Source organism: Podarcis vaucheri, assembly GCF_965113315.1.
Source record: "Podarcis vaucheri genome assembly, chromosome: 9".
Taxonomy (NCBI): Eukaryota; Metazoa; Chordata; class Lepidosauria; order Squamata; family Lacertidae; genus Podarcis; species Podarcis vaucheri.
In genome coordinates this window covers 23,159,516-23,181,115 of record NC_138767.1, presented here as the reverse complement: position 1 = coordinate 23,181,115, position 21,600 = coordinate 23,159,516, and the positions used below count along the sequence as shown (strand labels likewise).

The 21,600-nt window shown below is 45.0% G+C and overlaps 1 protein-coding gene across 1 annotated transcript in view; it reads left to right on the top strand.

Moving 5' to 3' along the window:
* Positions 1–6,326: 6,326 nt before the first annotated feature.
* Positions 6,327–21,600, top strand: part of TACR3 (tachykinin receptor 3) — a gene marked incomplete at its 5' end in the record, with an annotated part of 45,584 nt that continues 30,310 nt past the window's right edge. Inside the window, 3 exons of the mRNA XM_082238466.1 lie at positions 6,327–6,347; positions 6,615–6,719; positions 11,276–11,676. Of these exons, the coding sequence (XP_082094592.1) occupies positions 6,327–6,347; positions 6,615–6,719; positions 11,276–11,676 (527 nt within the window). The remainder of the gene's footprint in view (positions 6,348–6,614; positions 6,720–11,275; positions 11,677–21,600) is intronic.

Here is a 21,600-nt window from a genome sequence, read left to right as displayed (position 1 = left end):
ACCTGCAAAGTGATTCATAGCAAATGCACTGAGAAACTGAACTTGGTTCAAGGAAGCTATTCCTGCTGGGAAAAGATTATAATAACAGGATCCCTTCCTTTTAGAAAACAGCCTCATTTCTGAACAAAGCCGCATGAAGTAAGGACCCCTTGGTGAAAATAATTTAAAGGTGCTTTTTATACCTCCAGATTCTCTCTAGCAAGAATTTATAGCTGCATGAAGTGATTAAATGCATTCTCCTGGTTGTTGTTGTTTTCTTTAAAAAACCATAGGCTCAGCCATGTTGGTCTGCCTCATCAGAGGCAGCTCTGGTCCTACTGTTAGACAAAGTGAGGCAGCTGTCTCAGGCGGCAGGTGCTGAGGGGTGGCTGCAGTCCTCCACACCATTCCCTCTGTGTACCCTAAGTTAACCTGTTCCTCACCTCCCAAGGTAGCTGCTGCCATCAGGTATGGTGTGTGATGTTGTAGTGGTCCAGGGTCATAGGGGTGGGGTCAAAGATCCGCTTCTATTTCTGCAGTGGGGTTCCTGCAGGGCCCCTCTCTCATGTCCTAGAACAGACTGAAAACACAGATGCTTCAATTTCAAGAGAATGGTGTGTGAGTTCGGTTACATACAGTGGAACTTCAGGGAAAGCACCACTTAAGTCACTCTGAAAGAAGGTACTGGAGAACTCCAAATCATCTGGCCAAGTATGTGCACAGAAAATGGTGGTCCTCTTTGAAAAGCAGCACATGGAGTGCTACACCGATCATTGCAATGCATCCCTTATCATCATCATTATTATTATCATCATCATCTAATTATAAGATGGCTGCATAATCATATAAAGTTGTGTAATGTTAGAAGGGGCTGTGATTATCATGAAGGGAGCCTGTTCTTCTGAATTTGCCCCTATACTACTGATGATGTCCCATCTCCAGTGTTAAGCAAAGATTGATTTGCCAGTCTGTTCAAATTCTTGGCCCAGAATGGAGGAGAGTGCACAGGGAGCAAAATGTCTTGGCTGGCCTGATCAGTGGCTAATTCAACTCCAGTAACTGATTGGTATGACCAGCGCTATTTTTCTAGAAAAAGAGGTGCTGGAACTCACCATGAACACCTCGCTTGTTCTCTTATGATGACAATGGTGCCCACCTGAGAGGTGCCAGAAATGAGTTCCAGTGAGTTCCAGCTGGGGGGCAAAATCCCCGAGTATGCCAATCAAAAAGTTTGGAACAGAGGCCTCTAACCAACAGCCTGTTGCAAGGAACAAACCTCCTACTGACTAAGTAGCTTTGGAGGAGACATGCAATGTGCTGAATGGCTCCGCTGAGAAATCCAATTGCCTTCTATAAGTAGTATTCAGTAAATGAAGACTAACTCATGGCAGGACAGAAAACGGATGCCTTGAACAGTACTAATGATTCCCCAAACACAACACAAGGATGATGCACAGATGCAATAAGATGGTTTTCCTGACTTCCTGCCTAAGGGATAATGTGCAACATTTCCCTCTCTGCATAGTCAAGAGGACTGAAAGCGGTAATATAGCCAAGGCAGATGAACATAGCCAAAAATATTGTTCTAATCCTCCTTTTTATTATTTCAGAAACCTCCTATTCCCTGTAATAAACCCGGTAGTTACAGCTGTAACCAAAAATCTTTTAATAACAGTTATTGCCGGATTTATATTTTGCCATGAAAGAGCTACACATGCACACACAAATGTGTGCAATTTGTAACCATTACTGCTCTGACAAAGAGAGATCCTCCTCCATCGCTACCCCTCTTGAATGTTAAAGGGCAACGGCTGCAGCATTTGGAAATCTTCATAATTGAAGACCAAGGCTTGCCAAGCTTCTTTCGGACTAGGACAAGCAGAAATTAAGTGGCGGGTTCTGTTGCTGGCGTGTAGATTCCATGATTAAGAATCAACACATGCAACCAGTCATTGCTGAGAAAATGACTCATAATTTAAAAGTGAATTAAAAAAGAGAAAAACTGAATTTTTATGCAGGGTATGGTGGCCATTTAGTCAATGTACAAATTATACTGGTCTTAAACTCTCCAAGGCATTGTTGCAGATGTGGCTACCATGGACAGTACAATCTGTTCCACATTGTTTTCTGGGAATGCATGTCTGTGACAGATAAGATTTTGTGTGTGTGCTGTGTCCAGGACTTTATATGCTGGACTTTGGGATAATATGTACGGACTGATAAGAAGCCCTCGTGTTAAAGTATAACTTAATATTTGTTATGGTGGGGATACATTAAGGATGTTATGTTATTATACAAAAGCTAATAAACATTTTTTTAAAAAGAATCACTGCATACTTAAGACTTCTCCTTACTGGAATAATGTTTCATTTCTTCATTTGTATATATAAGATATGTAGATAATCTTTTCTCCCGCCAAAATGTCCATCTAGTTGGTCTTACAGACCAAATATATCTTATTAAGGGATGTCTGGAAGTGACAGAAGAATCATAAGGCATTTTTATTTAGTCATGCCTTTCTACTTAGGGCATTCCTACACTACAAACATATCTGCCTTGCACCAGTTCAATAATCATAGCTTTCTCCAAAGACACCTGGAAATTAGAGTCTTATGTGGAGACTGGGGCTGTGAATCTTCAGTTTGCTGCTTCTAGTGCCCCTCTCAGAAATACTGTTCCCTGGGGAGGACATTAAACCAGCGGTGGGAAGGAGAAATTTGCAAAACCTCTGGGGCCAAAGGAACAGCAGCCATCTTGTGATGCAATCCAAAGGGGTTTTATGGTCTCTAGAGCAGCAGTGAGGACCTGTTGTTGGACTCCATCTCCCACCAACCCCATCCAGCAGAACCAATGGTAAGAGGTGATAGATGCTTCATCTGAAGGGACACCGGTCCTTCCCCTCCTCCATCTCACTCACTCATTCACTACAGCAACATCCAAGATTAAAAGAGAATTTGGCTGAGAATCCAAAGCTAACCTCCTCAGTCTCAGGCAAACAGGTCAGATTGTTCCCATTATTAGGCAAGATATTGGCCATATTTCTGATGTGCCCTAAGGAAATAATTCCCACCACTGAGTGGCAGTTCCTCTTCTCTCTCACACAGCTGTTTCAAAAACCCTTTGAATTTGAGACCCTTCCCAGTCTCACCTGTAATGGAATTGTTTTTAAGAAGTGCTTCTTGTTTTATCACTTGCTGTTTGCCACCCTGGACTTCATTGGGAGCCAAGGTGGAATAACAATGTAGTATATAATAGAAAACAATAAATAAATAACATACATCTCAGTTCCCCAGGCTTTATGATGAGGATATATATATATACATACATACTCTCACACACAAGAACAAGCAGGCAGAAGCTTCCGCTCTGTGGCTCCAACCAGTTTTGATGAAAACAGCTCCATAAATAAATACAATGAAAATTATCTTGACTCGGAAGCCAGGTAGGGCTGGCAAGCCCAGGAGAATAGCTTAGCACAAATAAGCTGTCACAGCAAACAAGGTATCACCGGGACATTTGTGAATGAAATAGATGAGCAAACTGCGAATCTGGAGCAGGCAGAAAGCACCCCTAGTGTGCAAGAATTTTTTCATCTGTCAAAACACCTGCCAAGAAAGACAGTCCTTCAAGCGCTCTAACCTGCGATTCAGCTGAAGGGTGGGGGTGGGTGGGGTTGGCAAGGGAATTCAAAGTGCCTATGATAGAAAATTAAACCACAAAGAGCTGGTGCAGTGAGATAAAGCCTCGGGAGATCAAGCAAGGCAGAGCTAGCTCACATTGGCAAGTCAGACGAGGGATTTTAGTTTATGAATGGATCTGCAAAACTAAAGATGGAATCATCATCTTGCCATTCGCTTCCTGCCAAAGGAAAGGGAGCCCTGCATTAAATGAATGAGCAGCATGTGCAAAGGTCCTTATATCTCCAAACAATGTCTGGTGAAATATAATTCCTACCAGAACTAACGAAGGCCAGCAGTGGGTAGAATAATGGGTTAGCATCAGAGCACACAGTATTGTTAGTTTGTTTTCTTATACAGCTTATTTTAGATAATCATCTCAGCCTTCGGCACAAAAGATCCCAGAGTGGTTGGCATAAACATTTCTATAACAACACAAAATGCAAGTGCCCCCCAAAAAGAACAAAACAATAATTCAAAGAAAGCAACTCTATTCATCAATATGCTGTCCAAAAGGGTTTTGACTAGGGTGGAATTGCTCATCTGCTAGTTCACCACTGCTGGCAATGATCAAGTGCTGAGAATCCTGGTATACCTGCTAAATCATAGATCTAGTCCCAACTGTCGTGCTGCTGGTGGTAGATCCCAAAATGGTCCTTGGGACTCTACCCAAGCCACAACCCTCACTGGCCCTGCTTTGCATTCTCTTTGAGTGTTTTTGCCTGGCTGGGATTTGACCTTGAACTCTGATAATGCCTCTTGCTTGTCAAGGAATGTGAGGAATGTGTGTAGAAACTAGCCTATTGTACAAAGGCAAAGTTTGCTGCTCCACCCACATTGACTTCTGGCCCCGCCCACCACTGGCCCTGCTCCACAATTTAACCGAATGTTGTGAAGTACAACATACACCCATCTCTTAAGGAACAGCCGTTGCCTTATCACTGAAAAATTCTGATGGGGCAGAATTCCCCATGGTTCCCCATGCTCCTGAGGTTCAATTTGCCTTCACCAGAGACTGAGCCTTTGTTGTGGCAGGGCCTGCCCTGTGAAACTCCCTGCCAATAGAGGTTTGTCAGGATTCGTCCCTGCCTTCTTTCAGACATCTTCTGAAAACTGTATGGCTTACACAGGCTTTCACAATATGTGTTTTGTTTTGAACCACCAGTATCTACCAATGTTTTGATTATGTTCTATAGGTTATAATACAGGGTGAGTCTTTTAAAAGAGGCCCCATGGAACATGTGTACTCTGTATCCATGGGGCCTCTTTTAAAGGAGTCACCCTGTATAACCTTAATTTACTGCATTTTTATATTATAAGCTGCCTTGATAAATATATACTTCAAAAGTGTGGATTATGAAGTTGAATGAATCAATAAATCCCAGTCACACATTCATATGCACACGATTCTGCATTCCAGATGACAGGCTTTCTTTGTCAAATGTCTCTCCATTTAGTTACTGATTAGTTGGAAGGTCCTTCTGATTAATGTTCCTCTTCTAATTGATAAATACCTCGTAAGCAAAAGACCTGATTGTGGCTCTTGTTATAGCTTCAGATTGTGCTGTCTCTTTGAATTTCTTTAAACCTCTCAGATGCCAACGAAGGCAGCCAGTGTTTCGTGTTTCAACCACTTTTAATAGCAGCATGCTATGCAGAGACATCAGCAGGTGTTGACTCAAAATTTTAAGCCATTCTGCTTGACAACAGGCCTCCAAGGCAGCTGCTGACAAAAGAAAACTAAGACACAAAAAAACCTGTAAAATTTGTCTATTAAAAAATGAAGGCAGAGGTAACTGGTGCTAGATGTTACAGCTTCTACAGCTCCAACTGGTGCTCTTTAAAGGTTAGTGGTGCAGTGGAGTGGAAATGCAGGAAGCACAGCTCTATGGTAGTTGTTTTTTCATGGCAGAAATGATGACATCACCCACTAGAGTGTTGGAGTAGCTGGTGGCCCCTCTTTGCTCTGGTGACTGAGGTGATAAGGAGGCTTTTAAGTTTTTGTGACAAGATTAGCCTAGACCAGGGGCAGGCACAATCTGAAGCTATAACAAGAGCCACAATCAGGTCTTTTGCTTACGAGGTGTTTATCAATTAGAAGAGGAACATTAATCAGAAGGACCTTCCAACTAATCAGTAACTGCCAGATGCAGCCCAATCGCCTTCTCAATCCGGCCCATGGATAATCCTGGAATCAGTGTGTTTTTACATGAGTTGAATGTGTGCTTTTATTTAAAATGCATCTCTGGGTTATTTGTGGGGCATAGGAATTCATTCATTTTCCCCCCAAAATATAGTCTGGCCCACCACATGGTCTGAGGGATGGTGGACTGGCCCACAGCTGGAAAAGGTTGCTGACCCCTGGCCTAGAGGAAGCCTAAGAATGAAAAAAATAATCAAGCAATGGCTGTGTACTTCTATTCTTTCCTTTGATGCGATTGCTACGTCACACTAGCAGCTTAAACAGTAACCCTTCTTTGCAAGACTGTTTGCATTTCTAATTAAATGCTAAAGGTTGCCGTTCAGGTGGCTTTTGTTAAATCTCAGTATGTTTTACAAGTTCATCCTATGCAATCAGAAGCAAGCCCCACTGAACTCAATGGGGTTTACCCCCAGGTAACCTGTATAGGACTGCATTCTTGCTTATCCTGATAAATGGGGAATTGGGCTATGTCGCCTTTGTGTGGGAAGGTGAGAGTGAGCTACAGAAAAATTGCTCTGAATCTTCAGAGGATGTGGTTAATGTGGTTTATTACAGTGAGTAACAAAACAGAGATGTTAAATTCTTATAGCAAAACGTTTCAGCTTCCCCATTCCTGAGCTACTCTTCTGTGAATCAAAGGATGCTGAGACCCTTTGATTCACATCAGAGCAGCTGAAGAAGGCAAAAGCTGAAACGTTTTGCCATAAGAATTTAATATCTGCTTTGTTAATTATATTAATATATTATCAACATAGCTCAGCTGCCTGCATTTTCGGATTGTCCTTGGGCTCGGCTCTGGGACCTGTTGTGATGACGTTGTATACTTCAAAATGAATCATGACATCATTGAGCTATTGATGGTAAGGGAAGAAACATTGCTCGCCTAGACTGCTGCAGCCAAGTGGCACAAGGTGTTTTCATCCCTGGGGAGCAGATCTTTACTTAACTTGGGCAGGTCAAGGGTCTATGACTCTCTGATCTTCCATGTGACACTGGGGAGAAGGACCCTGATCTATGACATGGTGTCTCTCCTGCAGTCACTGCCCAGAGTGGTTGCCTTGAATTTTTTTGTTACTGCTTGTTGTGGCTGGTGGCATCCTCAGTCCTGGCCACTAGGTTTCCTTATGATCCTGGGATTGCACATGTGTAAAGCAGTTCAAAGAGACAGGTCATGGGTGTAACAGGGGGGCAGGGGGCAGCTGCACCCCCCTAAATCAAGCAAATAAATAAAAATACTTAACTAAAAGTAGAAATTGTAGAAAGATTTTGACAGATTTTTCTGAGCACTTAGGGTCATAAGAAATTTAAAACAACCATTGATGAGACATTTCATTCTGAATCTGCTAGACAGAGGGTGATGACGGGAGGGGGGGTGTCCTGCCCTGCCCCCCAACATAAATCCTAGCTACGCCCATGAGACAGGTTCTTGCAATCCTCATGCTATCTCCATGCTGTGAAATGCTTTAACTGCTGATTACCTTCACACCAAGCAGCTGCTAAATGCACAGGAGGCGGTCAGGCCAGAACAGAGGGTGGGGGCAGGTGGACCAATTGGCAAGGGCCTACAATTTTGAGGGGGTCAAGATTATTGAAATGGGACCTACATTTCCAGTCTGGCCTGGGCCTATTTACAAAGCGCTGATGCAGGTCATTGGTTAGTTAGCAACCATAGTGCCATCACCTGTCTACCAAAGGTAAGAGGTAAAGGACTCCTGGACAGTTAAGTGCAGTCAAAGGGGACTATGGGGTGCAGCGCTCATCTCGCTTTTCAGGCCGAGGGAGCCAGTGTTTGTCCACAGACAGCTTTCTGACACAGTGGGACACCTTGACAAGTGCCAGAGCACGTGGAAATGTTGTTCACCTTCCCACCACAGCGGTACCTATTTATGATGTGATTTCGAACTGCTAGGTTGACAGGAACTGGGACAGAACAACGGAAGCTCAGCCCATTGTCAGGATTCAAACTGCTGACCTTCTGATCGGAAAGCCCAAGAGGCTCAGTGGTTTATACCACAGTGCTACCCAGGTCTCTTTTACCTGTCTACTATGATATGTTCTAACATGCCATCTTTGTGGACAATACAAACCAGATAAAGTCCATGAGCCAAAGCTTTACTGCTCTCCAAAATCATGATGTGCGACAAATGGCACACCTTTAAACTATGTGTTGACCGTGTTTGCTTTCTAATAAGGGAGAGCTCAGGCGCCAGACACCCACAACCCTTCTTTTTCTGGAATCATTTTAAAGAAATTAACCTTCCTTTCCAGGGAAGCTGTGGTGGTTGAGGTTGAGAGGCAGCAATGGGAAATGGCAATCTTATTTAATTTGTCTCAGAAGCATGTCACTGCTACCTTCAATTCCCATCCCTAATAACATCACAGTAGGGAGCAAATGAATCCTATTTAAAAAATCAATGGGATTTCCCCCATTGATTTTAGTGGGGTGTTTTTCATTGAGATATAGACTCAAGCAGTGTGGAAGGAGAGAAAAATCTTTAAATCAAGATGAGTAATTCTCTAAGTCTTGTGTGCAGCAAAAACAACCGAAACAAGTAGAGCTGTATGTCATAAACACATATACTTTGGTGTAAAGACCATTGAATTGGCTGCAGGGCTGCAATCCTATGTACACTTACTTGGGAGTAAAGCACCACTGTACTAACTGGGGACTATACATGTTTACTAGTAACTCAGTAACGTCAGGGTTTTACATAACTTTTACGGTGCAAATTTAAGAACAGAGGAAGAACCCTATTGGAGCAGGCACACAGGGTATTTAGCCCAGCATCCTGTTCTCACAGTGGCCACCCAGATGCTGTGGGAAACCCCCAAGCAACAGGGCTTGAGCACAAGAGCAGTCTCTCCTCTGGCTTTAATCAGACTGAAGACCTTGTTGCATGCCATCCCAGTCTCCAAGTGGTGTGAGATTCCAGGGTTCATGTTTCCTTTGGAAATGAGGCACAGTGGAGTCTGTGGTGTCTTTATGATATATGGTTTATTTACACATATATACAATTTGAGCCTACGGCGCAGGGACTTACAGCATTGACCCTCCAAGAGCTTCTTGCTTCTCCTATGGCCACAGCAGCCTTGGATTCAAAAAGACACCAGCCATGACTCGGCCTCTCTCCAATCTGCCATATTTTACAGACTGCAATTATTTCCCTCCAGCCCACACAGTCCCCAACGGCAACCCCAAATTTCCCACTCTGCTTTGTCCCTGCTAATTATCTCAGAGCTCAAGAGTCTTTCCTTTCCTGATGACCCATCTCACTGTCTTCTTTCTCTTTTCATGCCCCATCTCTCAGGTGATCTCTTGAACACAGGAAGCTGAGTCCAGCTCTTAAGAGTCTAGCTTCCAGTTTAACTTTCCAAGCATTGATCAAATTCTAACACTTAGTAAATCCAGAAATTATGAGTGTCTGGCACCCACAAGCTCTGGCACCTACAAACCACAAACACAATATTGTTCACTATTTTCTGTTCTGTCTTGAGTTCTATTCTTCAGTTGTACTTAGATCAGTCACCTCAGGAAGGGGCAATCAGACTTCCTAGCTGATAAACCTTTGTATGTTATGCATTTCGTAGCTAAATTAAATGAGGAGGGGAAGAGCCATGTGTGTCATGCCACCTTGAGCTCTCTAGAGAAAAGGTGGGATATAAATGAAATAAATAAAATACAAATAATATTTTTGCACTGACAGTCAAAGGGCTGCATTCTAACTGTATCAAGAATTACAATGAATTATACATTTTAATCTAATGCTATGTTACCCCTGGAGTATGGCTATTCACAGTGGCCCTGTGACTTTCCATAACAAATTTCTCCTTTAATTCATGTATTGCTTTGAAATTTTTATATTCTGTAAAGGCCTTTGGCTACATACAATAAAGTTGACTGTCTCCCACTTTGGGCAAAAGTTTCCTGCATTGCAAGGGGTCACACTAGATGGCCCTCGTGGTTCCTTCCAGCTCTGCTGTTCTATTCTATTCCGTCCTGTGATTTCAGGCAACTGGTATTCAGAGGCATTACTGCCTCTGACCATGGAAACAGAGCACAGCCATCATGTTCTTACAAGCATCTGATGAATTACCGGTATGTGCTTCTCAGCATAATGAATGATGGCAGGGAATGGGAAATGGTTTAACTAATGGTTCCCCAAACTGAATACTATGATGATCAGCACAGAAGCAACTGGACCACATAATCTGATTTTCTGCAATCTCAGCTCAGAAATAAGTCCCATTGATATCACTGAAACTACACCTGTGTAAAGTGAGAATAGGACTGCAACCTCAAAGTATTATAGAGACTCCTTGATGAAACGCAGAAGGCATTTGTTTATTTGGTGTCTGTTTTTTAAAGGACCCCTGCTCTCATCCAGGAGATTTATTTAAAGCATTCATGAAATCACAGCATGACCAGGGCGTGTTAGGAAAAAGTCGGGGCCGTACAATGGACTTCAGTGGAAGCTGGGTGAATATTGGAGAATATCTGCTAATGCACAGTGGATATAGAACGAAAGAACTCAACAGTGGTGCCCTCGACAGAAGACTAAGGCAGAAGCCTGAGGCCCCACGCAGCAGGAGAGACCCTGGAGAAAGTCCCAGGACCCGGGCTCAATCCCTGGTTTCTCCGGGTAGGACTGGGAATGTCTTCCTGAAACCCCGGAGAGCCGCTGCCGATCAGTGCAGACAAAACTGAGCCAAATGGACCCACGGTCTGGTCTGACTTAGTATAAGGTAGCTTCCTATGTTTCCCAAACGCGGGCAGGGCTGGAAGTATCACGGACTCTGAGGTCATGCACCTTCTCCTCCGTATAACTCCGGAGCCTCCCATTACCTAAGCGCAGACTCCGTTTCTGCCGCCGTTCAGTCCACAGATCTGGTCCGCGGCCACTTCATCGTCGACGACCGCTTGAAGCGCACGCCGTTGGCCAAAGCTCGTCAAGGGGAGGGATCGCGCGGCGGATGGAAAGGTGGGGAGGGGGAGTGAGAGAGCTCTCCCCAGCCTATGAAGCCGAGCAGCTTCGACGCCGGATTCACAGACGCCTATAAAAGTGGCGCCGGCAGCGGAGCGCTCCCCCTTTCCAAACAGCATTTCTGAGCAACCCAGAGAAGCGCGCGAGGAGCGCACTTGGAGACGTCGCGGATCCTCAAGCGGCTTTGTCCCCACCGCCGCGGGGCTGTTGCTTCCAGGCGCGCGCGCCCCCTTTCCTTGCGCCTTCCTTCCCGGGCTCTCCAGGGTGGAGGGGCGCAAGGCGCGCGGTTTCTCTGCCGGGGAAGGCGCTGAGGAGTGAGATGACTTCGGTTCCCGCGGCCAACTGGAGCGGCGGCGGCGGCGCTGGCGCGGAGCTGGGCAGCTGGAACGACAGCTTCCCCTCCCGCATTTCCTCTCTTTTTCTGCGGGGTAAAGGGATTGTGGTGTATATCCCCGACGGCCGGGAACTGGTCGGCGGCCTCGTTCCCGCTGGCGCCCGCCGCCAACTTCTCCAACCGCTTCGTGCAGCCGTCGTGGTGCATAGCGCTATGGTCCTTGGCTTACGGCGCCGTGGTGGCCGTGGCCGTGTTCGGCAACGTGGTGGTGATCTGGATCATCCTGGCGCACAAGCGCATGAGGACGGTCACCAACTACTTTCTGGTCAACTTGGCTTTCTCCGACGCCTCCGTGGCCGCTTTCAACACGCTGGTCAATTTCATCTACGCGCTCCATGGAGACTGGTACTTCGGAGAGGCCTATTGCCGCTTCCAGAACTTCTTCCCCATCACCGCCGTCTTCGCCAGCATCTACTCCATGACCGTCATTGCAGTGGACAGGTGAGGAAGGGGCGGGCGGGAGACGCGAGGAGAAGGCAGGCGGGAGAGGTGGGTGCGCCCCGTCGGAACCTCCATCGCTCGCTCCGTTTGGGTGTCACTGCTCAGCTCGAGTCCCCACGAAAATCTGGTTGTCCCTCCCCCTTCCCCTCCCGCATTTCCTCTCTTTTTCTGCGGGGTAAAGGGATTGTGGTGTATATCTTACCAGCATCTTTGAAAGTTATCACAGCAATTGCCCGAACTGGACCAAAACTCCAGTTGTAAGCGCGCCTGGCCACGTGTTTCTAGGCTCTCCTAAGCGGGGAACTACTGGGTCCTTTTTCCCCCCCTCCCAGGATCTGATATTCCTGCGCCGGTCCATGGAGGCTCCACTTTATCTCGGCTTTTAGTCATTGTTACCTACGTGCATCACTTACCCTTTTGGCCATTCCCGGCTCCTCTCAGCCGCAGTACACACTCCCTTATCAAGCTTGTGAGCAGTACTAGGTCAGATATAATCCTGTAGTAAAAGTGTATTTATTTTCGCGTTTTCTTTCTTAATCCTGATTATCCCCTCCCGGCCCTTTTCATTAGCCTCGCTGCGTTGCTTGCCAGCCCTCCCTCGCTGCTAGAGGGTCCGCTCTGATCAGGCGATCCGATCTGCGCAAGCGGTTCAAATCTCCCTCTTCTCTGTATTCTTACGATTATGATTATTTTCGCAGCAGTCATAGGGGGAGAACCATCTCTTCAGAGACAGTGGGAGGAGTTGTTTTTGCCCTGCATTTTAGAAAGCTGCATTTTAGAAATTGTGTTTTCTGTTGCCTCCGTCATTGCAACTGTTGAGGTTAATTGATCGCTTCCTGCCATTTTTCTCTCTCTTTTTTTGTCAATGAACTACTTGTGGCTCTGGGCGGTCTAGTGGGAGTGTCTAGGGCGGCTGTGGAACGTTCTAACAAGCGCGCGAGTCTCCTTTGGATACGTTCGGAGGGTTCCGCTCATGAATGAGATCGGCTCCATCACTTTGCTTGGGTGGATGGGAGCGTGCTTGAGAGAGCCACCACCGCTTGTCTTTCATTTTGTGCTGTTGTAGGTTCAGAGAGTTGCTGCCATTTACTGCGTAAAGGACACAAACTTCGGATTCTCGGAGAGTCCGAAGCAGCAGGGCACCGATCCCTTGTTTTATTGCTTGATTTCTTTTCTTTTTTTAATGAGAGTTTTAAAAAATCAAATGAGTTCTGGAGAGCTACTCTACTTCCAAAGATGGCGAAATGCTTGGGAAACGAGCCTGCTTATTGGGCAATGAGGGGTGCGTTCTGTGCACGCTCAGAGGCAGGCTCCCCTGATTACTCCAAGAATGCCCCACGGATGGGTGTTAGAATTAATTCATTATCGGATGCAAGCAAAAACAGGCTGTGATCATTCACTAATGAGGGCATACATTCTGTGTATGCATGCTCATAGGAAAGCTATTTTTATTGGTCAGTATCCCACTAATTTTTTTTTTTAGCAGATCCTTGATATATTTTCAGTATTCAGTAAGTTTCTTTCATTCATTTATTCATTTATTTATTTATTTATTTATTTATTTATTTATTTATTTATTTAGCTAGTGCTCCATAAAAGGCCAGTCACCTGGGTGCTATTCTTCTTTGGCCAATGAGTCATTGCTGAGCCTGCCGAGATCAGGCTAAGGTTTACCATGGTGAAAACTTTTCTCTCCTCCTCAAGGAGCCGTTATCTCCAGTCAAAACAAAAGCTCAGAAAAACCTCCTCTGCGTGGGATCAGCAATGGTACACTTGGACGAAGTGCAATAATAGCTCTTCAGATAATTGCTTGGCTGGCTTCCCGCAGGAGTTGCCCCGAGCAGCTGAACATAAAAGAGACCAAACAGAAGACAAACAGCTGGTGTGAAACCTCAGCAAGGCGGCTTTCAACTCCAGTGGGCCATTTGGCACATGGCATGGCAGCAAACTTTGGTTCACTATGCTTTTGAATTATGGTGCTGGAGGAGACTCTTGAGAGTCCCATGGACTGCAAGAAGATCAAACCTCTCCATTCTGAAGGAAATCAGCCCTGAGTGCTCACTGGAAGGACAGATCGTGAAGCTGAGGCTCCAATACTTTGGCCACCTCATGAGAAGAGAGGACTCCCTGGAAAAGACCCTGATGTTGGGAAAGATGGAGGGCACAAGGAGAAGGGGACGACAGAGAATGAGATGGTTGGATGGTGTTCTTGAAGCTACTAGCATGAGTTTGATCAAACTGCGGGAGGCAGTGGAGGACAGAAGTGCCTGGCGTGCTCTGGTCCATGGGGTCATGAAGAGTCGGACACGACTAAACGACTAAACAACAACAACAACAACAACACGCATAGGGCAGCCTTCTTCAACACAGTGCCCTCAAGATATTCTGGACTACAACTTCCATCAGCCTCAACCAGCATGACTAATGGTGAGGGGTGTTGTAGTTCCAACATAAGAATCATAGAAGGGCACCAAGAGTCATCTAGTCCAATGTCCTGCAATGCAGAGCCCATCTAGTCCAACATCTTCTTTTAATTGTGGCCAGCTACATAGATGCCTATGGGAAGCCCTGCAAGCTCCCCAATGTAGCACCATGCTCACCATGTGATTCAACTGGTATTCAGAGGCATACATCCACAGTGGAGGAAGAGCATAGTCATCATGGCTAGTGGTCCTAATCATAATAACTTCCTCTTCTTTCTGAAGGACAAGGGTTGAGTGTGAATCCTTATTTAGCCAGAACAGTGCCATCCACATATCAGCAAGCTTGGGGAAGGACAAAATAAATTTAGGAGTGTGGGAAATACCCTAAGGAGAGAGAGAGAGAGTAAAAAATGTTCAGCCCAATGAGGACTGGGCATGCTCAATGGGCCCAGAAAAGTGGAGTAATGGAGTATCCGGGGAGAGGGCATGGGAAAATGGGACCATGAACAGGAACACTCCACACTGCAACCTTTCCTTGGAGGTCCCAAATAACTTATTGTTTGTGATGCCCAGACAGAGACTTGCAAACACACAATAGGTAAAGGGACCCCTGACCATTAGGTCCAGTCGTGACCGACTCTGGGGTTGTGGCGCTCATCTCACTTTATTGGCCAAGGGAGCCGGTGTACAGCTTCCAGGTCATGTGACCAGCTTGACTAAGCTGCTTCTGGCAAATGAGAGCAGTGCACGGAAACACCGTTTACCTTCCCGCCGGAGGCCTATTTATCTACTTGCACTTTGACGTGCTTTTGAACTGCTAGGTTGGAAGGAGCAGGGACCGAGCAACGGGAGCTCAACCTGTCGCGGGGATTCGAACCACCAACCTTCTGATTGGCAAGTCCTAAGCTCTGTGGTTTAACCCACAGCGCCACCCGCGTCCCATAAACACACAATACAGTATATGAATATAAATGTCCATACGTTTTTTTCCTCGCATTTTATGGCCTTTGAAGCTCACTGTTTACATGTTCCCTTCAGTATGTGTATGAACGTGTGTATTTGTCTAAATATATAATGTGTGTACACATTCTGCCAACTAACTTAATGCAGCTGATGAAACATTCTGTTGCCCATGAAAGCATCATAAAACCACAGGGCTCTTTGCTGATTTGACTGCAACTGGCTAGCATGGTTCCCACAGGCAATTTGGGTGGATTTTGTGGCACAGGTTAGGTTGCTATCAGTCCACATATTGCACACTGCTTACAGATGATTGTGACTGAGTAGATTATAAATGGTCAGAAATAAATGAATATTCTTCTAAAGGTGAGAAGGAGTTGTCCTGGGTTGATTCTCACATGTCTAGCAGATTGCTTCTTCCTTGAACTGCATATAGTAGTCACTCCTTGGTGCAGCAACCAAGGCATATGATCTAAAGGCACACCCACACTTTCGCTTTACCTCTGTTTTTATTGTATTGTGTACTGATTAACTCCCCCGGGTCCGATAGCTTTTCTTGGTGTTCTGCTGCTGTGCCTTGCAAAAGGTGGGTCTCACCTGCTGAATCAGATCTGATCAGATGCGCAGGAAATCTGAAGAGAGATTTTGCTTAACCGAGCTTCAGTTCAGCGAGTCAGATTGAGTCAGTGTGGTGTAGTGGTTAAGAGCGGTAGATTTGTAATCTGGGGAACCGGGTTCGCGTCTCAGCTCCTCCACATGCAGCTGCTGGGTGACCTTGGGCCAGTCACGCTTCTCTGAAGTCTCTCAGCCCCACTCACCTCACAGAGTGTTTGTTGTGGGGGAGGAAGGGAAAGGAGAATGTTAGCCACTTTGAGACTCCTTCGGGTAGTGATAAAGCAGGATATCAAATCCAAACTCTTCTTCTTCTTCTTCTTCTTCTTCTTCTTCTTCTTCTTCTTCTTCGTCGTCGTCGTCGTCGTCGTCGTCGTCGTCGTCGTCTTCTTTTCTCAAGGCACAGAGACAGAACAAGAAAAACTCTCAGACCCAAGGGAATTAATTAGTAGACAATACAATCAAAATACAGATCAAGTGAAAGTAATTCATTTTGTAAATCTTAGCCCCTAGCACAGATGGATTAGAATCCTGGTAATCCCAGATTTCATTTTTAAAAATGATGGGCGGGGGGCGGGGGATGGGTCTTCATGCCTGTTTAAAAGGAGTGAGGGATGGTGTTTGCCAGATCTCACATACAACTGAATTCCACAACTGCAAGAGACTGAGAAAATCTGTGCTATATATCTCCCCTCTATGATTTGGCATCTATCAAGCTCATAAGTGATTTGCAAAGCATCTAAATGTGATGCTCTGTCTTTTGATGATTCATTTGCATTAGGAAACCAAAACAGCTGTAGCTTTCTTGTTTTTGGTCATAATTGCATGAAATTTGAAGAAGTGGTAGCCTCCCAAGAGGAGAGAAACCTTGCCAAGTTTCAGACAGGTAGCATAGCGCCAATGTTTTATTGTGGTAGCCACCGTTAATGTTTGATTCCCCCCCCCCCTCAGGCACTGTGATTGCAGAGTGTTTGGTGAGATTCTAGCTGTGGATTGGAAGCTAGAGTTGTGGTGAGCAAAGTCCTCCTATTCTCCTCACACTGACATTCATGTTAAATGGTGTTGTAATTAATAATTAATTACAATTAATTAATTAATGATTACTAATTACAACACTTTGGAGACAGGCTACCAGGGCTTTCTTACAGAGCGTTTTTCAGCTCTGGAGCAATCTGGAGTGCTCCAAATCATTCTGGGTGGGCCTGACTTGCTCCAGAGCAATCCACAAGTAATTTGGTTGACTTGATTGCAAAGTCCTAGCATTTATTGGAACCCACAGAACAGATGGCTGTGTTTGCTTTTGGTGTGTGTGTGTGTGTGGCTTCACAAAAGTTTCTCCCATTTGCAATGTGCCCCCAAAGGTTGGTGGCCTCAGCCTTAATGGTGTTCCAAAATACACTGCCTGCTTCTCCTGTCTAAGAGATTGAATCAGTCCCCCGCCCTGTCTCTTCCCACCACCTAACCTTGACTAGATGAAACCATAGGTTCAAACTAGCTTTTCAAATGCTATGTGTTGTTATGCAAGATCTTCTTTTCATTACAGTAGCAAATGAAGCAATCTTTCTGTTTTTCCTACTTCACAAAAAGCCTGAGAAGCTTAATTGAGTTGGAGTCAATAGCACACTGTGATCACTATGAAAAATGCTAAGTATTTTTTTTATTACTGCTGTTATTTTGCAAGCGGATCATTTCCCCATATCCCGGACATCCACGAAGCTTGGAGTATGGCATTAATATTTATCAGCAATAATTGCCACTTACTTTTCCCCCACAAAAGCCACTGAAAGGAGCAAAATGTTATGAAGGATTAAATTGACAGTTCGTTCATGTATTAATAGGAATATGAGGACACGGTGCACAGGGTATTAAAATTCTTCTGCAAATGAATCTGTTTTCCTTATGAGTGGGAGCTTAATGTTTCTGGCATTAAAGCAAAAATAACACGGCTAAAAGCCATATGGATCATCATGGCCAAAATCAGGAAAAGGTCCTGAGAGAGATCCATTGAAATGGAAGATGGATATATGTCACTTTGTGCAATGCCAGTTGCAGGTTTGAAGGAGTACCCTCCTACTAGACCCATCCTGAATCTGTAGGACATCCTGGAGGTGGGGTTGGAGGGTCAAGACTCCATGCATCAGCATTGGTGACCACATGCTTGAGGTGGTAGACAATTTTGTCTACCTGGGTTCCACCATAACCAGCATCCCTTCCATCAACAGTGACTTGGACAAGTGTATTGGCAAGGCAGCTAAAGCAATGGCTCGCATCTCCAAAACAGTATGGGAGAATGTGATGCTAACATGCAATACAGTGGTACCTTGGGTTAAGAACTTAATTTGTTTTGGAGGTCCGTTCTTAACCTGAGGTACCACTTTAGCTAATGGGGCCTCCTGCTGCCGCCGCACCACCACCACGCGATTTCTGTTCTCATCCTGAAGCAAAGTTCTTAACACAAGGTACTATTTCTGGGTTAGCAGAGTCTGTAACCTGAAGCATCTGTAATCTGAAGCGTCTGTAACCCGAGGTACCACTGTATCAAGGTGAAGATCTACCAGGCTTGCATGTTGAGCATGCTGCTTTATGGAAGTGGGTCATGGGGCAACTTATAACTGCCAGGAGCAACGCCTCAACACTTTCCACATGTGCTGTGTCAGGAAGCTTTTGGGCATCACATGGCAGGCCAGAGTCTCAAATAAAGATGTCATCTCCCAAACAAACATTCCCAGCACATTCACACTCCTGTCTCAGCAACATCTATTCTGGCTTGGTCATGTCCACAAAAATGGAAGATGGAAGGATCTCCAAGTACATTCACACTCCTGTCTCAGCAACATCTATTCTGGTTTGGTCATGTCCACAAAAATGGAAGATGGAAGGATCTCCAAGGACATGCTCTATGGGGAGCTGGCTTCAGGCACTGGGCTCATTGGCAGACCAACTCTGCACTGCAAAGAGGTCTGCAAACATGACATGGTGGCTGGCAAGATCAACCCCACTGCTTGGGAATCCATTGCAGACGACTACAGCGCCTGGAGACAGACAGGTTGTGCATCAGTAACATTGACCAGAGGAGGAATAACTGCTGGGAGGAGCGGAGAGAGAAGAAACGCCATGGTGCATCTGCAGCAGGATGCCTTCATCTGCCCCAGCTGCAACAAAACATATCTCTCCCATATTTTCACAGGTTTTTCTATGGAGGCGTGGATGGACCATGAATCAGCCCTACAGCAGCAGCTCTCCAGGATAGTATGTAGAAGACCTTCCCAGTACTATCCTAAGATGCCAAAGATTGAACCTGGGATATGTTGCATGCAGAACATGTGTTCTGCTACAGGCTATTTGCTGGGCAGAGGGGGTTGCCCATGCGTTTTTCTTCCAGATTTTTGTACTTCCTATACCTAAGTTAATGTTCATTTTTTTCTGAAATGACATCCAAGCCTCTTACACTTGCATAGTTTTATGTCCTGTGGGTTTGCTGGGACTGAAACAATGTAATTTCACAGATGTTCTTGATGTTTATATTGCTAAAACTGTGGGAAACCTGAGCTGATTATTTCTCCTGGGTTTCCATAGAAAGCCATTGTCTTACAGTGTTTTCTGCAAATGATATTTCCAAAGAGATGGGTACTAAAATATTATCTTTCTCAAATATGACTTCTTAAAATCTTTTTTTTCACAAGACACCATTTTATGGACTATTTGTTTTATTTCCCTCCAGCGTGCAAGTCACAACAAAGTTCTCCCCTGCCACTCTTTACAGTAATGAGTCTGTGGAACTTTTGTTTTCTGCTACCTAATAAGAATAGGAATCTTAATTTGTGAGATTAGGTCGCTGACTGGTAGAGGCGAACAGAGATTGTGTGTGCTTGGGACATGTGTGTTTTCCCCATTCCTTAAATATACAGAACAACTTCCTTGAAGCATCAGCAACAGAATGTTGAAATAACCATCTATCCAATTAAAGCACATGTCCCAAATGTGTATCATCTCATCCAAACGAAATGCTTGTTCACCCATGTGTCTTAAATAATTCACTTGTGAAGTAATCAGGGCTGAAATCTTTCTTTGTTACCTGTCTTATAGCACAGTTTGCAATTCAAGGTTACTACACAAACAGGTACAGTGGTACCTCGGGTTACATACGCTTCAGGTTACAGACGCTTCAGGTTACAGACTCCACTAACCCAGAAATAGTGCTTCAGGTTAAGAACTTTGCTTCAGGATGAGAACAGAAATTGTGCTCCGGCAGCACGGCATCAGCAGGAGGCCCCATTAGCTAAAGTGGTGCTTCAGGTTAAGAACAGTTTCAGGTTAAGTATAGACCTCCGGAACGAATTAAGTACTTAACCTGAGGTACCACTGTATGTACAAAAGTGATAATATTCCTTAGGGTAAGAAAACAGAGGGGTTGCATTGCAAAAAAATAATCATAATAGCTATTTGCCTAGTGCCCTGTGATGAGCTAGAGTTGCTAGAAGTCAGCACCCTCTCATTCATTGCTCCTTCCATCTCCTGGCCAGGGAAAGAGGGAATCAGCAACCCACACCAGGTTCTCTCTTATGAGGTGGGTGCATCGTGCCTAGCAATGGGGTGGGGTGGGGTAAGTGACAATGGATGAGTAAGAGTGAGACACAAATGTAACAATAGAAACAAGACAGGAAAAGGTTTCCCATAGGATTGCAGGTATCGTCCTTACACCAGGTGAGAGACAATTGGTCTATCTAGCCCATCTTGTCCACCTGAGTGACAGCTGTTTTCCAGGGTCTTGGGCTGAGGTGATGGAAACGGACCCATCACATGTACCCCTTTGAACTGGAGATGCTAGGAATTGAACTGGCAACCCTCCACCTGCAAAGCATGGGCTACATTCCCTCCTCTGGAGAAACACAGACCCCGTTGGAAGCTATTCAACATCTTCTCCAGGACTGATACTTTGGACCAATTGGACAAATTTCCAATGAATGGGCAAGACTTGGTCCAAGTTCCAACTGTACCAGCATTGCAAACTGGTAAAAAGGTAATGGTAAAGGGACCCCTGACCATTAGGTCCAGTCGTGGCCGACTCTGGAGTTGGCTCTGAAGCTCATCTCACTTTATTGGCCGAGGGAGCCGGCGTACAGTTTCTGGGTCATGTGGCCAGCATGACTAAGCCGCTTCTGGCAAACCAGAGCAGCGCACAGAAATGCCGTTTACCTTCCTGCTGGAGCGGTACCTATCTATCTACTTGCACTTTGACGTGCTTTCAAATTGCTAGGTTAGCAGGAGCAGGGATCGAGCTACGGGAGCTCACCCCGTCTCTGGGATTCGAACTGACGAACTTCTGATTGGCAAGTCCTAGGCTCTGTGGTTTTTTTTTTTTATTTTATTGGTTTTACAAAGCTTTTTTATAACATACAAACATATAAAAAGACAAACAAACAAGCATTATTTCATAATGTTTTTTCATAAACTTCTTTCCTCGGACTCCCCCATACCTCCCCTTTCTGCATCCTCATGTCCATATTTTAATAGCAACTTATAAATATTTTTTCAGCCCTAATTCATCATAGTCCTTTTTTAATCTGATCTTATATTGCTGCAGCCCTTTCTTTCTATAAAACCTCGACATTCTAACATTCAGTAAGTTTATAATAGTCCTTAAGATAAGTCTTGAATTTCTTCCAGTCTTCTTCCACAGTCTCCTTTCCCTGGTCACGAATTCTGCTAGTCATTTCCGCCAATGTCATATAGTCGATCACTTTCATCTGCCACTCTTCCAAGGTGGGTAGGTCTTGTGTCTTCCAATACTTTGCGATCAATATTCTTGCTGCTGCTGTTGCATACATAAAGAAAGTTCTATCCTTCTTTGACACCAATTGGCCGACAATGCCCAAGAGAAAGGCCTCTAGTTTCTTGAGGAAAGTATATTTAAATACCTTTTTCATTT